The sequence below is a fragment of the Scardinius erythrophthalmus genome, assembly GCF_964197995.2.
Source record: "Scardinius erythrophthalmus genome assembly, chromosome: 3".
Taxonomy (NCBI): domain Eukaryota; kingdom Metazoa; phylum Chordata; class Actinopteri; order Cypriniformes; family Leuciscidae; genus Scardinius; species Scardinius erythrophthalmus.
Window position 1 is genome coordinate 52,250,337 of NC_138223.1, and position 17,497 is coordinate 52,267,833.

At 37.6% G+C, this 17,497-nt stretch overlaps 2 protein-coding genes across 2 annotated transcripts; both read left to right on the forward strand.

Annotated features, from left to right (window-relative positions):
- Positions 1–4,309: 4,309 nt before the first annotated feature.
- On the forward strand, positions 4,310–7,028 carry LOC308687836 (CMRF35-like molecule 5). The gene is made up of 6 exons (XM_081360663.1): positions 4,310–4,416; positions 4,547–4,873; positions 5,854–5,940; positions 6,057–6,152; positions 6,454–6,506; positions 6,605–7,028. The coding sequence occupies exons 1-6, from the start codon at positions 4,374–4,376 to the stop codon at positions 6,890–6,892; spliced, it is 894 nt and encodes a 297-aa protein (XP_081216789.1). The 5' UTR covers positions 4,310–4,373; the 3' UTR covers positions 6,893–7,028.
- A 2,412-nt stretch (positions 7,029–9,440) lies between these two features.
- On the forward strand, positions 9,441–11,909 carry LOC308688291 (uncharacterized protein). The gene is made up of 7 exons (XM_081361263.1): positions 9,441–9,560; positions 9,736–10,089; positions 10,272–10,376; positions 10,708–10,822; positions 10,940–10,979; positions 11,238–11,315; positions 11,399–11,909. Exons 1-7 carry the CDS (start codon positions 9,521–9,523, stop codon positions 11,465–11,467), a joined length of 801 nt encoding a protein of 266 aa, XP_081217389.1. The 5' UTR covers positions 9,441–9,520; the 3' UTR covers positions 11,468–11,909.
- Positions 11,910–17,497: the final 5,588 nt, after the last annotated feature.

Consider the following 17,497-nt stretch of genomic DNA (forward strand, 5'->3'; position numbering starts at 1 on the left):
CTTAAGCACATATGGCATTAATATTAGGCTATACCTTCAGTGGTATTTACTGGGGGGAAAACTCCAATGTCTTGTATAAGCTTTAAGGGTTGAGGAACATGGGGGCCCATAAGGACTGCCTATAGGGCCTGGGATCTTGTGCTACGTCCCTGATAATAGTTTTAAAAGCTGTTGGGTTCATTCAAGCTGTACTTTTCTTATAAGTTGCCATGTTTACTGTTTGTGTCATGGCATTTTGGTGTATAGCGGAAACGAGACCCTTGTGTATTTCTTAGGTCACGGTTCGGTACGTACCTCGGTTTTGGGGTCAAGGGTCGAAATGAGTTCGGTGCGTTTACATGTCTGGCCCAAACAGTTTTTTAAAGGGGTGGTAAAACACGATTTCACTTTTCTAACTTTAGTTAGTGTGTGATGTTGCTGTTTGAGCATAAACAACATCTGCAAAGTTACAACGTTCAAAGTTTAAAGCAAAGGGAGATATTTGCTTTTAAAGAAATCAATTTCTAAGAACTACAGAAACGGCTGAGAAGGACTACACGACATTCCTGTGGGCTTGCTGACATCACTAAGCCCAACATTTACATAAACCCCTCCTCTGGGAACACAATACATAGAGGGGGCGAGGCCATTTTATGTTGCTTTGGAGAAGAGTTGTTGTGGTAGTAGAGTGCCGTTGCCGCTATGCCGTCGAAACGCTGTTATTTTCACCCAGATTGCAGGTCCACTTTGTTCAGTGTTCCTAAGGACGGTTACAATTTATTTTTAACTCGGTCCCTCATAATTATAATCCAAATGTCGCTCTCTGTGCTGCACATTTTCCGGAGGAAAGCTTCCTCAATCTACGAGTTACAATGCAGGATTCACACAACGGCTTGTCCTGAAAGATCGAGCAGTTCCAACTTTAAAAACAGAAGCTGTTTACGAGCCACAACATGTAAGTATGATTTTTTCGTTGATGAGTTTTCCTGTAATAGTTCGTATTGTTAATTGTACATTGTAGTGAGGAAGTAAACGAAGGACAACGCTGTTTGTCTCCACAAACCAGTTTGTTAAATGCTAACGTTAATTCATACTTATCCGACAAACACATACAAACTTCTGTTTAATATCACCAGCGCAGCGAACTTGGAATGTTCGTGGTTGTTGTCGTTTATGTGATCACTGTAAATTATTCTTTGATTAATAGCTTTTATGTATTGTTTATCTACAGGCATGCTAAACATTCTTTGTGTTTGATTTGGCTACTGTTGTAAAGCCGATGTTTAGTGTTCGTATTGGGTTAATAGTTCTGCGACAGATATTTAGCTACAATCGTTTTAAATATACAAAAGTAACAGCTTCATATAGCGATCACAATAGATCTGCAGTCTTAAAAAAAAAACATACCTTTCTGAAACGTCCTTTAACAGCCGTTCTTGAACAGGTTCTGCTCGATCCTCTCCACTAACATTCTCTGGGTCTGATTCGGGCTCAAACTGGTATGGGAATATTAACGCCGTTGTTTACTGAAGCACAAACTACCGGTGAGGGTAAGGGGCGTTTCCGAAACAACGTGAACTTGGCGGTTAGCGAATCACAACACACTGGGCCAGCTAACCAATCTGAGCCCATTACGTATTTTTGAGGGCGGGGCTTCTTAGAACCAGGAAATCATCCGACCGTTTTTACAAGGAGGGACAGAGCAGTGTAGAATAATGGTTAAATATGTGAAAAATAATGCGAATTTTAAAAAACGAAGCATGAACACATGTTACAGTGCACCCCACAAACACAATCAAGCCTTCGAAAAAAGGTGTTTTACCACCCCTTTAAACGTATTGGTTTGATTAACATGTTGTGTGTAGCCTACGCTGTAATTATCTTTGTGCGTGAGAGTTCATTAACATGGCGGATGGTCAATATTACGCATTTTCAAGAAGTCACGGAAAGACGAGCGAGTAGGAGAAAAGTGCCATCTACATCTAAGTCTACTTCAGCTTTTCACGAGGAGACGGCGAGTGAAGCTTCCCATTTCCAGGACACGTATATTTCCTCACTGAACTGTAGTGAGACTTCCACGACACAAATCGGCACAATGCATAATGATTTTGTCTCATTATTGCAGTGGAAACAACTTAAAATAGTCTGTCATTGATGGTCACACAGATTAGAGTGAGATCATTTTAAACTGTAAAGGGTCTGTTTTTATTTGTGTACATTCACAATAAAAAGAAAACATTGTGCTTTTGTAAAATAAAGAAAAGAAACAGGATTCTGCCTTCCCGGTTTCCTTTTTGTGAAGTCTGTAGAATAGAAACTCAGCATATAGGCTACTCGCAAGCTCTTGCGTGCATCTGAACTCTTGGTTTGGGTTGGTGCGTTGATCTCCTGCTCTTTTTCCAGTTGTGGCGGTTAGCAAGTAGCGTTAGCATTAGCGTGTGCGCCCCCTTCTGGATTGGAGAGTGGATCGCCAGTGACTGACTGTATTCAGTCAATGTACACAGTCATATATTCCAGAGTTAGGACTGTGAATGTGGTCGATCAGACAACCGTGCTTTTAATTTATATTTTAAATGGCTTTCTATTGTTGTAAATGCTATATACTGTATACATACTCCATGTATTGATTATACAGGTGTTTTCCTGAACATTGTTGCACACCTTCATGAATGTTTTTATACTGTACAAGTATACTTTCACAAATCCTTCACAATATGAGTCAGTACATATGGCAGTTTTCCTCAGTTAAGGGCATTTAAATGTGAGGTTAGTCATTTTTGGATGCAAAAATATATACTTGTTTTCTAGTAAAAGTTCACAGACTATAAGCGAGCCAAACATAGTCTAACTTTTGCATAAGTGATCCAAAAAGTGCCTTTTTCTATAAGGAGAGTTGTAAATAGACTAAAGTCTACAATGCACCTGAAAAGGAAATATTAAATTCCTCTATTATTTATGATTGATCATACCCTGGAATCACTGTAATTATCTATTTTTAAGTTAGGGTTATGTTAGCATAGTACTGAACCGTTTTCATATTTGATCCTTTCAGATGAAAATATGGGGTGTATATTGCACTATAGCTGTTTTTTGTCACAGTAATCAATACACTGATCACACAATACTTGAGAAACTTTATAGTTAACAGTTTAACACGAGTAGCAAAATAAAGAGTCTCTCCTGAGAACTAAATTAATTTCAGTATAGTCCAGTGCCTCATTTGTTGCTCGATCTTACAGCTAAAATCATACAATTATACGTTTAAATTATTGATTTGCCATTGCATTAGATAATAAAATAAAAATTTTCAAGAAACGTGCAACTGATTAAATGAAATTGGGTAAAAGTAATGAATTAAGTTAGTGAAGAGAAAAGATCCAGTTTGTTTGATATGTATCAATGTCATTTAGACACGTTTAAGTGTGAGTGATGGATCTAAATACTCTCTGAAGCCACATGAAAACATAACACGAGGACACATTGTTATGAACTAGATCTATTTTGAAATGCACAGTAAGCTTTTAAAGGAGAACTCCGGTCAATTTTAACATTGAGCTAATTTTTTTGTACATTTGGAGTGCTGTCAGTACAGAGAACAACGACAAAAATCTGTGTTGCCTACACCGAGTTATTCTCTTTTTAAAATTTGCACCCTGTTGACTTCAATGGGGCAAGTACTAAACCTGCTTTTAGCCTCTTAACATCCTTGATGTGTCATTACAAGTGCACAGGTCATGTGAGTGATTCCTTCTGAGTGAACACGAGTGGATCTGATTGCAGTAGATGTGAAAGAAATGTATAAAAATGATGTTATTTAAGCCAGCGCAAATACCTGTTTACATCCTGTTTTCGGTTGAAGTCCAAAGTAGTCGATTGCCGAGTTCACGCGCATAGGTTTAGTTACCTATGATCACGCGCGTGAACTCGGCAATCTATTACTTTGGACTTCAACCGAAAACAGGATGTAAACAGCTATTTGCGCTGGCTTAAATAACATCATTTTTATACATATCTTTCACATCTACTGCAGTCAGATTCACCCGTGTTCACTCTGAAGGAATCACTCACATGACCTGTGCACTTGTAATGACACATCAAGGATGTTAAGAGGCTAAAAGCAGGTTTAGTACTTGCCCCATTGAAGTCAACAGGGTGCAAATTTTAAAAAGAGGATAACTCGGTGTAGGCAACACAGATTTTTGTCGTTGTTCTCTGTACTGACAGCACTCCAAATGTACAAAAAAATGAGCTCAATGTTAAAATTGACCAGAGTTCTCCTTTAATGTCAATATATTTTAGGAAATAAGGGGAAGGAGAAGTTAAGCCTTACACCATTCTGTGTGCCAGTACGGAAGAAAGAGACATCTCTCAAAAAAGTGCAGTAAAGCTTCACCATGTGGAACCTTATTCTTCTTTTCTGGTCCTGCATTCGTATCGGTAAGTTCAAGATTCGTATGTGTGACTTTTAAACTTCTCTAATTTCCACTGGTCTTGTATTCCTGCAGCAGTCGGTCTTTCTTAATACAGTAAACATGCTAATCCTCGCTAATGATGTTTGTGTTTTCAGCTGTTGTTGTTGGAGCTCCACAGACAATTACTGGATACAGAGGAGAGAGAGTTGAGATCAGATGCTCATATAAATCTGGATATGAATCAAATTCAAAGTATTTTTGTAAAGGGGAGTGTAACTATGGATTTAAAAACATAATGATTGAATCAGGATCTCCAGATAAAGACGAGAGATTCTCTCTGACTGACGACACGACGGCCAGAGTTTTCACCGTCACCATCACTGATCTGAGAACAGAGGATGAAGGAAAATACTGGTGTGTTGTGAGGAGGACTGTGCCTTTGCCTGATGTCTACTCAGAGATTTTGTTGCTGGTTAAACCGGGTAAGCATCTACTAACTGAACTATAGCATTATAGTCTAAATTAAAGGTCCCGTTCTTCGTGATCCCATGTTTCAAACTTAAGTTAGTGTGTAATGTTGCTGTTAGAGCATAAATAATATCTGTAAAATTATAAAGCTCAAAGTTCAATGCCAAGCGAGATATTTTATTTAACAGAAGTCGACTACAGTGAACGGCTCGTTTGGACTACATCCCTCTACTTCCTTCTTTAATGACGTCATTAAAACCGTTTTTTGACTAACCTCCGCCCACAGGAATGCTCCCTCAACTCTACCGAAATTCGTTTATGTACTTGCACACTTCTAATAACTTACTGTGTTTACTCAGCTCTTACGTGATTTTCTGAAGTAAAACTGACGCTTCATCTTTTGTGTGATGTACAATAAACTTTATTAAACTCATCAGTATATGATTGATCATCATTCAGACAGCAGACTTGTAGGCTATTAATAAATAATGGATACATACAAGCAGATGACAAATACGTTATAATAACCGTAATTAAACTACTAAACTATACCTGTTTCATCTCTATACAGCACTCTGACTCTGTAGGCATTATTGTCCGACTCCAAATGAACACCGTTACTGAGAGTTTCTGATATTATCATCATTCTGTGAGATGAAATTGTCCTGACAGACTGAGCGCGAGCTCATGAAGCTCCGCCCCCTGTGTCGTCCAGCAGCAGCTCATTTGCATTTAAAGGGGACACACTAAAACAGCTCGTTTTTCTGAGCCCCCAAAAATTACAATTTAAACATGCTGTAAAAAAATTGTGGGGTATTTTGAGCTGAAACTTCACATACACACTCTGGGGACATCAGAGACTTATTTTACATCTTGTGAAAAGGGGCATAATACGGGACCTTTAATGTTTGTATCTGTTTTGATTTGAATTGAGTGTGCTCATGTATTAGTATTATAACTTAATTCTAGTCCATCTTCATTGTTACCCCTTTAGATAAGAAGACGACTGAAGTTTTAACGACTGTTTCATCAGATCCATTGGCTCAAACCCCTTTACCCCAAACTTCTAAACCTGACACAGGTAAACGCCTCTCAACATCTCACACGCTCGCTGCTGATATTTCTCTCATGTAAACATCTTTCATTTCATTCTGTGAACCAGATGATTAGCACTTTTGTCTTTTTTTCTATTCTTAGGTTCAATTGGCATCATCATCGCAGGAGTTTTGTTTTTGCTCCTGATATGTGCAGTACCGCTTGTGTTGGCCGTACGAACGAAAAAGCTGACTTGTGGTAATATTTTTGAACGATATATTAATAAATAAAATCTGCATTACATCAGTGAATTCAGACACTCTATAGTCCCTAATGATTGAAAATCTACATGAAAACAGACATAATCATTCAGATTAAAACAATTGGGTTTGTAATAATAGGATTTCATATTTTCTTTCTGTAATTTTTTTTAGTCAGATTCTTGCTGTCTAAACAAAACAAACGAGACATCGACACAATGTCATGATTCAAGCTAACTTGAAGGATTGAATTCACATACTGGAAGTTTTGAAACTTATATAACATGCATCTATCACAGGTCTGGCCTTCTTCAGTGCAATGCTTCATCTGACATTAAGAAAAGGAGAAGAGGTGAGTCAGAGTCATCTTCCTTGAACATTTCCATCATTAACTTTCAAGTATACTTGTCAACAATGATGAAGCAATTATTTCCTTCTTCCAATGTACAGAATGAATATGAAGAAGGGGGCCCGACTGTCCTGCCAAACTCACACACAGCTCGATGTGATAACAGTTCGGCAGCAAACGAGTTTCACAGACCTGCGAACACAGAACCAGCCGACACCGACCTCTACTATATAAATGTTGCTGCTGCAGCGACAAACAGTCTGAGTCCAGATCAGATCTACACAGAAATGAACGCCATTAGACAGAGTCACGTTTATCAGTGTCTTACAGCAGATTCTGCTCAAGGAGAGGCCATCTATCACACCATTGTTAAAAAACAGACTGACTGAACACAGACGCCTCATCAACGAACAACCAAACCCCTTATTTTGCTTCAGACTTTTGTTGCATATGAATGCTTTGTATAATTTCAAAAATGGTACAGTAGTCTTAAATAATCTCGTCTAATAAATGTATAATGGGTGCAATTATTTGAATATTAATGTCTAGAGTTGGGGTACTCGAACTCGAGTCCAGTTTTGAATGAACTCGGACGTGTCATGCACTCGGGTGAATTTGTACTCGGACTTGACACGGACTCGGACATTTTAGACTCGGAAAAATGTCCGAGTACAGTCAAATCCGGGCACTGGAGGACACAATATTATTCAAAAACGAAACGAAACTACTTGTGTTGTGTCAGCGTTGAGCATTGTAGCCAATCACACACATGTATATTAAGCATGTGAACGCAGTGGCCAATCAGAGGCGTTTTAGAGTCACAATGCTTAGAATTCGCTCAAAATGTATGTTCGGAATCAGCTTGAGCTTTATCCTTTCACAACTATTACAAATGCTGCAAACATTCAGTCATGCTCAAGAAGGAAACATGCATTAAGAGCCAGGCCATGTAAATTGGTGTAAATTGTTCTTATTTTTTTTTTTTTTATTAATTTAGTACTGCCCTTCAGAGGCTAACTAATATTAACATGTAAAAGAAAATAAGAAAATTGTACACATCACCATCTTCTTGCTCAAAAGTTTACCCCTGGCTCTTAACGCATCGTGTTGCATTCTTGAGCATTACCTTGCAGATTCTGAAAAAATCATAATGCAGATATCCATAATTTTTGTCTGACAAACAAACCAAGGGCCCTATTTTAAAGATCTGAAACACAAGTATCAAGTGTGAAACACAAGTAACTTTGTGGGCGGATCTAAAATGGGTTGGTCTGAAGTAGCTTCATTACTCATAGGTGTGGTTTGGGCGTAACGTGTAATAAACCAATCAGAGCGTCATCTCACATTCCCTTTAAGAGCAGACGCGCTTGTTCCATGGCGGATTGCTATTATAACAGCGGATTTGCCAGGAGCGATTCACAGCCGAGAAGACCGACGTTCTCGTCAGGGCCGTAAAACACAGAGAAGTGACATTGGGGATGGAGAAACCCACCCATATTAGCTTCAGTTAAACAGGAGTATAATAATTTGGGTAAATGTGTAAGCTAGATGTATGCCTATTTTTTCACATCTTCATGGACACAACAATGATTTCCCTCATGTGGTAATATTTTTCCTTGTAATAATGTATGGTTTTCAAAAAATGAAAATGCCGCATCTGTGTAGATGAGATAAGCAAAGTGTATGTGCGTTGTGCACACGCTACATTATAGCCAAGCATGTGCCCTTAAAATAGCATCTGAATAACATGCGCAATGCGCCACTGACTTTAGACTAGGTTTCTCCTGGTCAGTGGAGGAATTGTTTTCTAAACCTGCAAAACAGCACCAGGGAACGTTTGCGCTGGAACACGCCTCCTCTTTTTGCTGAACCACCCCCGGGAGCGCAAGTTCATTCCCTAATTTACTGACATGCGTCTGTGGAGGGAAAAGTCCGCTGTGCGTCGGTGCAAAATAGGAATGATGCATCGGTGTACAAAGTCAATTGCGCTGGGTGCAAGATAGGGCATTAAATCAGTCAGTGGACTTAAACTTGAAAAATGGTGTGTATTGACATCTTTTTGCAGTTCTAATGTTCATTCATGTTTAATTCATGCTATAACTAAAATTGATGATCAGTTCACATGCTGCTTGAACTAAGGTGCTATACATTAAAGCATCACAAAATGGTATTTTTTGTTTGAATTTCACAAAAATTACACAATTTTAAAGCTGAAACTTTATTTTATACAAAAAGGGAACCTGCTCTGTCTTGTCTGTTGGCGCACTATCAGTGTCCTCTTTGCTCTGCAATATATTTTTCACTGTGTGAGAACATGATGTGTGGAGTGAGAGCTGAAAGGCTTGTCGGACATAGGGTTTAATGGGTTAATATGACATCTAGGAGCAGGGGTTAATGGGGACTTGCTAACCAGCTAAACTTCAACCACTTGCCAGGACTTAGTCTATCAAGTCATTATCATTTGTTTCTGTTACATTTTCCATTCTGAGGTACTCTATTAAAGACCTGTTTCTACCGGATTTAACCCATACAAGTTAGGTTGGTATCAATTAATGTGATTAATTAAGCAATTCTGAATAAATATTTTAGACTTGATTAAAACCAGTTAATTTAGATTTTCCCTTTTTTCAATGTAGACTATTGACACTCCAATGTCATGAAAGATACCGTATTCAAACAAAAGAGATCTACAAATATTATATTCAGTGCATGCAGTTTTATCAAGTGTGGAAAAAACAATGCATGTATTTTTAAATACATATTTGAGGTGATTGAAGTGAGTTCACAGCTGGACACGCGAGGAACACTGTCTCACGACTGACCTGCAACTACTTTATATTGAAACATCACATATGAGCTCTTTTAAGATCCTGCGTAGAGAGACAGAAGGGGAAGGAAATGTTGATATTAGTTGCTAATACTGCATGTCGTTTATTCAGTACGGAAGAGAACGACAGTAACGTTTGTCACACAGAATTTGGTCTTTTATTTAATTGAAACGCTTGTCAAATTTCATCATGTTGGACGTCCTGCTGCTCTTTTCCAGCATCTGTACAGGTGAGTTTGAGACTCTCAGCTCTTTTACACAGAGTTTGACATCTTCTCTTGTTTTTCCTCTGTTATCACATGATCATCAGACTCATATGGATGATATTTGTCAGTTATTATTCTGGCCTGCTTATGTCTCTTGCTCACACATAACAGCTCTATATAATGATATTTGTGTTTTCAGCTGTTGTTGTTGGAGCTCCACAGACAATTACTGGACACAGAGGAGAGAGAGTTGAGATCAGATGCTCATATAAATCTGGATATGAATCATATTCAAAGTATTTTTGTAAAGGCGAGTGTCTCATCATTGGATTTAAAAACATCATGGTTGAATCAGGATCTCCTGCTAAAGACGAGAGATTCTCTCTGACTGACGACACGACGGACAGAGTTTTCACCGTCACCATCACTGATCTGAGAACTGAGGATGAAGGCAAATACTTGTGTGGTGTGGAGGGGATTTTGCCTTTGCCTTTGCCTTTTCCTTTGCCTTTGCTTGATGACTTTTCAGAGATTCTGTTGCTGGTTAAGGAGAGTAAGTGAATGATGTGACACATTTATTGCAGAAATGTACATGGAAATGGGACAGCAGCTTCATATTATTATATAAAGGTCAATGTCCTGCTTAATTCATGGTTATATGCAGTTTTTAAAAGAGTGTGTTAATATATAAAAGTAATAACCAAATTCAGGTCGATCTTTTATTTCCACCTTCAGATAACAACACCACTGAGGTTTCAACAATCAGCTCATTTTCAGTCACAAGAGAATCAGAAATGAATCCATCCAGCAGCTTCACAGATCATCAGATCTCCTCAACAGGTACTTCATCTCTTTCTTCTCAACATCTCTTCAGCCTTTAATATGCTTTATCTCTGGTTATTTCCTCACCTGATAATAACCAAATTCAGGCTGATTTTTCCTTTCCACTGTCAGGTAACAAGAGACAAGACCTCTGAGGTTTCAACAATCAGCTTATTTTCAGTCATATATATATATATGTGTGTGTGTGTGTGTGTGTGTGTGTGTGTGTGTGTGTGTGTGTGTGTGTGTGTGTGTGTGTGTGTGTGTTGGACCAAAAAACACACTGTTCACATTTAAAGTCATAATTTTCTACTATCTATAGTGAATCTCCATTTTTTGTCTGTTTTAGTCCCTCATAGGAGCGTCTCAGTGTTGATAAGTGGATCTGGTGGGAATGTGATTGTGATCACAGCGGCATCTGGAGGATTATTCATCATCATCATCATAATATTATCATTTATTATGTAAATAAAAGTCTATCAATAAAGAGTACATACATACATTTTCAAACTAATTCATAAAGATATTTGATTATTAATTGTATATGACCCAATTAAATAACTTTGTTGTGTTTTTGACAGTCAAAAGACGAGAATAAACAGAAGATATGCTATAAATGAGGTGAGATGATCAAATAACCATAGAATAATATCATTAAAGGAATAAAAGTGTTTTATGCTTTTTTGTATATTTAGAGATGTTGTTTATGGCTGATCCAACTTGTGATCAAGTCAGTTTACATCATATGTTGTGAAATTATCAGCTTGCTCAAACATCTCGCAACAAACTGACAAACTCTGATTGAGACATGAAATCACAATGTTTAAAATCTCTTCTTCTTTTTTGTGCTGTAAATTCCTTCTCTCTGTTTCCCTGTAGAGCGATGATCCCAGTGCAGGCTCATATGCAGCTCTTGAGCTCAAGTCCAGATCACCTGACCTCTACGACACACTCACAGTAAGAGAAATATCAAAAACTATATGTGCAAAACAGTTTGTTCATTCAAAAGTCAGATAATAATCAATGTGTCTTTCACACAGTCTGTCCATCCCAGACCTGCTGTTCACCAGTCCGGCTCTTCTGAATATCAGAATCTGACTCTTCAGTAGCTCTTCAAGTCTTCTCAAGAAGAAACTCTCATCACTCTTACTCAATAGATACTAAACAGTCCTTACATTCATTCTTTTCAATCTATACTATATGAGCAATCTCACCAACAGTAATCAAATTTTTAAAATTTGTGAGAATGATTATTTATACTATTGTAGTGTTGGCTTTTTTCATGTGTGTGTGTTTTTTTTTATGTTTGCAGACCTGAGCAAATGTGTCTTCCTTAACAATTCATGCCAAGACGCAGCGCTAAGATGAAGCACAAGTTAAAGTTTACTCAGCTTTTGTTGCATCATTGGACACGCCCACATCACAACTACCAATGAAAATGAAGAATTTTGTGTGTGAACACACCTTTCCATTCTGCAGGGAAGTGATGTTTCTCATTGCTTTTGTTGAAAGTAATGGTTTATGTTCATTAATAAATGAGTTTACCACTGTGAGCTGTTGCTTTATTAAAGGACTTGTGTGAGTAAATCATGTCTGAATATATATAGTAGTGATACTTCGATACTGACGTGGTATCGAAAAGGATCGATCCTCACATAAAAATATCGATCCAAATGTGTGTTTTTTTTACCAGTAATTTTTTATTAATTTAGCACGCAATTCAGTGCATAAAATAAGCTTCTAAGTGGAAAAATAAGCGAATGTTAGCAGATAATTGTGTAGGATAGAAACAAAACCTTGCTTAGATGACAGAGAAACAATCGGGAGTTATTTTGCAATAAACAAACCAAAAGTGTACATAACGGTTCAAAATGTTGATGTTAGTAAGATTTTTTTAATGAAATTAATATTTTTATTCAACAAGGATCGATGCATTAAATTGATCAAAAGTGACAGTCAAGGGTTTTACACTGTTAAAGGTCCCGTTGCATGCGATTCCATGTTTCAAACTTTAGTTAGTGTGTAATGTTGCTGTTAGAGCATAAATAATATCTGTAAAATTATAAAGCTCAAAGTTCAATGCCAAGCGAGATATTTTATTTAACAGAAGTTGACTACAAAAAACGGCTCGATTGGACTACACCCCTCTACATCCTGCATTAGTGACATCACCAGAACCGTTTCTTGACTAACCTCCGCCCACAGGAATGCTCCCTCAACTCTACTGGCTACTTGCGCACTTCTTATAACTTAGGCTACTGTGTTTACTCAGCTCTTACGGTGATTTTCTGAAGTAAAACTGACGCTTCATCTTTTGTGTGATGTACAATAAACTTTATTAAACTCATCAGTATATGTTTGATCATCATTCAGACAGCAGACTTGTAGGCTATTAATAAATAATGGATACATAGCCTACAAGCAGATGACAAATACGTTATAATAACCGTAATTAAACTACTAAACCATACCTGTTTCATCTCTATACAGCAATCTGACTCTGTAGGCATTATTGTCCGACTCCAAATGAACGCCGTTACTGAGAGTTTCTGATATTATCATCATTCCGTGAGATGAATTTTTCCTGACAGACTGAGCACGAGCTCATGAAGCTCCGCCCCCTGTGTCGTCCAGCAGCAGCTCATTTGCATTTAAAGGGGACACACTGAAACGGCTCGTTTTTCTGAGCCCCAAAAAATGTCAATTTAAACATGCTGTAAAAAATGATCTGTTGGGTATTTTGAGCTCAAACTTCACATACACACTCTGGGGACATCAGAGACTTATTTTACATCTTGTGAAAAGGGGCATAGAACGGGACCTTTAAAAAAAATCTACTTCATATAAATGCTGTTCTTTCAACTTTGTTTATCAAATAATTCTGCAAAATTGTAAAATGTATCATGGTTTCCACAAAAATATGAAACTGTTTTCAACATTGATAATAATAAGAAATGTTTCCTGAGCAGCAAATCAGCATATTTAAATGAATTATCATCATGACTGGAGTAATGATACCGAAAATTCAGCTTTGATCACATGAATAAATTACAGTTTACTATGGCATAGAAAACAGATAGCCTATGCTAAATTGTAATATTACAGTTTTTACTGTGTTTTTGATCAAATAAATGCAGAAGAGAATTAAAAATCTTACAGACCCCAAACTTTTGAACAGTAGGCTAGTAGTAGGCTAGTACTATAATTATTGTCGTTTAGTAAAAGTCACTGACTAATTACAGGCGAGTTGAGAGCACAAATCACAAAATATTTAGGCCTAGTAGTCATGAAAACCTATTCAGATTTAGTATATTAATGATGCATTCACCCCATAAATCATGACACACTGCTCTAGCACAGGAAAGTGCATACAAGTTCAAGTGCATGCTTTTAAAATGAAAAAGTATTGGTATCGATATCAGTGATACTTATAAGCCCTGTATTTACTTGGTATCGGATCAATACCGAAATTTGCAGTATCGCCCATCACTAATATATAGCAGTTTATTGAAGGGTTTTAGCTTTATTCCTTTTTAAATAACACAGTAAAGTATAAAAAGGTACACATGCCATTCAACCTTCTGTTTTGAATCAGGGTTTTAGAGTACGTGTCAAATTGGCCAATATTACTTTGACCGAGAGAGCTCAACGTGCTACAACTGAATAAAACACATGCAAAAAAAAAAAAAAAAAAAAAAAAAAAAGTAAACACCAGAAAATTAAGAAAACATAATTTTTTCAACTCTTCATTATTTTGACAACACATGCTGCAAATGGACTTTCTGTATTTGGTTGTGTTGTGAGTATTCACAAGCATTTCTGTATTTAGTTGCATTGTGAGAATTTGCAGCATGTTATTGTATTTGGGTACGTTGTGAGTATTTGCAGCACAATTCTGTATTTGATTGTGTTGTGAGTATTTGTAGCGTTATTCTGTGTTTGGTTGCATTGTGAGTATTCGCAAGCATTTCTGTATTTGGTTGTGTTGTGAGTATTTGCAGCGTGTTTCTGTATTTGGTTAGCCTGGCTCCACCCTCCTACATGCTTCCGCTCAATATTCATTTTCCTTCAGTTCTCCATCTGGGTTTGCAGTATATTCGTGGGTTTTCTCTGGTCAAATTGTAACCAGTTCAATCAGCAAACAGAGGGAGTGGCTGAGAACGATGACGTTGAGGTTGTGCACTATTTTGAGTTATAGGGTTACGTCACGACCAAACGTTAGCGATTAGTTATGGCAGATCCAGAGTGGTTCTGGGCAGATCCAATAGTTTTAAACTTCAACAGAGTACCAGCCTTCAAGGAAGTTAACGCTTGTAAATGGAGAGTGGCCAGATCTCTGTACAAATGAAATGTACGAGAGTCTGGTGGGACCAGGCTAGTATTTGGTTGCATTGTGAGTATTTACAAGCATTACTGTATTTGATTGTGTTGTGAGTATTTGCAGAGGGTTTTTGTATTTGGTTGCGTTGTGAGTATTTGCAGCATATTATTGTATTTGGTTGCGTTATGAGTATTTGCAGCGTGTTTCTGTGTTTGGTTGCGTTGTGAGTATTTGCAGCATATTATTGTATTTGGTTGCGTTATGAGTATTTGCAGCGTGTTTCTGTATTTGGTTGCGTTGTGAGTATTTGCAGTGTGTTTCTGTATTTGGTTGCCTTGTGAGTATTTGCACTGTTTTCTGTATTTGGTTGCGTTGTGAGTCTTTGCAGCATGTTTCTGTATTTGGTTGCATCGTGAGTATTTGCAGCGGGTTTTTGTATTTGGTTGCATTGTGAATATTTGCAGCGTGTTTCTGTATTTGGTTGTGTTGCAAGTATTTGCAGTGTGTTTCTGTATTTGGTTGCATTGTGAGTATTTGCAGCGTGTTTCTGTATTTGGTTGTGTTGTGAGTATTTGCAGTGTGTTTCTGTATTTGATTGTGTTGTGAGTATTTGCAGTGTGTTTCTGTATTTGGTTGTGTTGTGAGTATTTGCAGCGTGTTTCTGTATTTGGTTGCATTGTGAGTATTTGCAGCGTGTTTCTGTATTTGATTGTGTTGTGAGTATTTGCAGTGTGTTTCTGTATTTGGTTGCGTTGCGAGTATTTGCAGCGCGCAGCGTGTTTCTGCATTTGGTTGTGTTGTGAGTATTTGCAGCGTGTTTCTGTATTTGGTTGCGTTGTGAGTATTTGCAGCGTGTTTCTGTATTTGGTTGCGTTGTGAGTATTTGCAGCGTGTTTCTGCATTTGGTTATGTTCTGAGTATTTGTAGCGTTTCTGTATTTGGTTGCGTTGTGAGTATTTGCAGCGTGTTTCTGCATTTGGTTGTGTTGTGAGTATTTGCAGCATGTTTCTGTATTTGGTTGCGTTGTGAGTATTTGCAGCGCGTTTCTGTATTTGGTTGCGTTGTGAGTATTTGCAGCGTGTTTCTGCATTTGGTTGTGTTGTGAGTATTTGCAGCGTGTTTCTGTATTTGGTTGCGTTGTGAGTATTTGCAGCGCGTTTCTGTATTTGGTTGCTTTGTGAGTATTTGCAGCGTGATTCTGCATTTGGTCATGTTCTGATTATTTGTAGCGTTTCTCTATTTGGTTGTGTTGTGAGTATTTGCAGCGTGTTTCTGTATTTGGTTGTGTTGTGAGTATTTGAGGCGTGTTTCAGTATTTGGTTGCATTGTGAGTATTTGCAGCGTGTTTCTGCATTTGGTTATGTTGTGAGTATTTGTAGCGTTTCTGTATTTGGTTGCGTTGTGAGTATTTGCAGCGTGTTTCTGTATTTGGTTGTGTTGTGAGTATTTGCAGCGTGTTTCTGTATTTGGTAGCGTTGTGAGTATTTGCAGCATGTTATTGTATTTGGTTGCGTTGTGAATATTTGCAGCACGTTTGCATTGCGAGTGTGACAAACAGGACGAGACTGGTGGCGTGATTGCTGATAAAAGGAGGAGCGACCACAGTGAAGGACAAGAGATGACCAGGCCTTATGTTGTGTTTTGTTTATGTTTTATCATGTGTCTGTGCCTCTTACGGATGACTGCCGCCCACAGATAATAAAACATTAACAAAACACAACATAAAATCCAGGCCTGGTCCTCTTTCGTCCTTTACTGTCGTCGCTCCTCCTTTTATGCTTCCCTTCCTCCGTGAGAGATACGAGGCCGGTGCGTCGCGCAGGTGTTGCTTATCAGCAATCTCGTTCTGTCACAGCCCTCGGCCTTGTCCTGCTCGCCACAAACGTATGGCACAGATTTTTTTTAATGCCCCTAAAAGCAACTGTCACTGAGATGCTGTTGCACACATGCATGTTTTAGTTCTATTGTACAAGCTTTCCATGACAATAAAAAAGGTTTAAACTTCAATAACATTTATTTAGCGACTAAAATAATAGACCATGTATTAATTTGCACATTTACTGTATATCAAAGATAAAAGTAAATCATGAGAGCAGTTTCATTTTTTAATAAAAAAAGCACAACTGATTCTGTTGAAGTTTTATTTACACACAAGGAAAAGCCAAGACATACTGTATATGACATAATTAGCAAAAACAATTTTATTTAAAGGGCCTATTACAGGTTAGAGTACCCATTGAGCCAATGTATAGAAAAATAATGTAGGAACTAGATTTAAATATAAAAATATACTTATAAAATGCTATTTAGGTGAGTCGTTTTGTGTTTTTGCTGAGAGACCAGTGTTAGCTTATAGATATATTCACGTTAGCCGACGATATGTATAAAATTATGCTCACATATTCACAATATGGTACATATTATTAAATAAAGCAATAGCAAAACTAGTGTTGGACGCTTACCTGCATGTGTTGTGTGTGTTAGCCATTAGGGGACTTTATAAAGGCTTTGAATGGCCCCATTTGGTGACAATGAATAAAAAAAAAAAAATCACAATCACAACTATCTTACTGTATAAAAACTTTACATGTAGAAACAGCCAACACAAACATTAAAGTGGTTTTGTACAGACTGAAATTGAATTATAGACCATTAAATATTATATTTATAATAATAATAAGTTTCGGCTGCTGACTAATAACAAACACATAAATGCATTACATTACAAGTTTATGTAGGATATGTTAAAGCTGCAGTCCGTAGCTTTTCCTCTTTGTCGCCATCTCTGTTTGAAATCTGCAATTGCAGTCATTCGCGG

What these genes read in the sequence shown, in the direction of transcription:
- LOC308687836 (XM_081360663.1), top strand. Translation starts at nt 4,374, where the DNA reads ATGTGGAACCTTATTCTTCTTTTCTGGTCCTGCATTCGTATCG. An exon ending in AACGAAAAAGCTGACTTGTG is followed by an intron (nt 6,153 to 6,453) that starts GTAATATTTTTG and finishes CATCTATCACAG; the next exon opens with GTCTGGCCTTCTTCAGTGCA. An exon ending in CATTAAGAAAAGGAGAAGAG is followed by an intron (nt 6,507 to 6,604) that starts GTGAGTCAGAGT and finishes TCCAATGTACAG; the next exon opens with AATGAATATGAAGAAGGGGG.
- LOC308688291 (XM_081361263.1), top strand. Translation starts at nt 9,521, where the DNA reads ATGTTGGACGTCCTGCTGCTCTTTTCCAGCATCTGTACAG. An exon ending in CTTTTCCAGCATCTGTACAG is followed by an intron (nt 9,561 to 9,735) that starts GTGAGTTTGAGA and finishes TTGTGTTTTCAG; the next exon opens with CTGTTGTTGTTGGAGCTCCA. An exon ending in ACCTCTACGACACACTCACA is followed by an intron (nt 11,316 to 11,398) that starts GTAAGAGAAATA and finishes TCTTTCACACAG; the next exon opens with TCTGTCCATCCCAGACCTGC.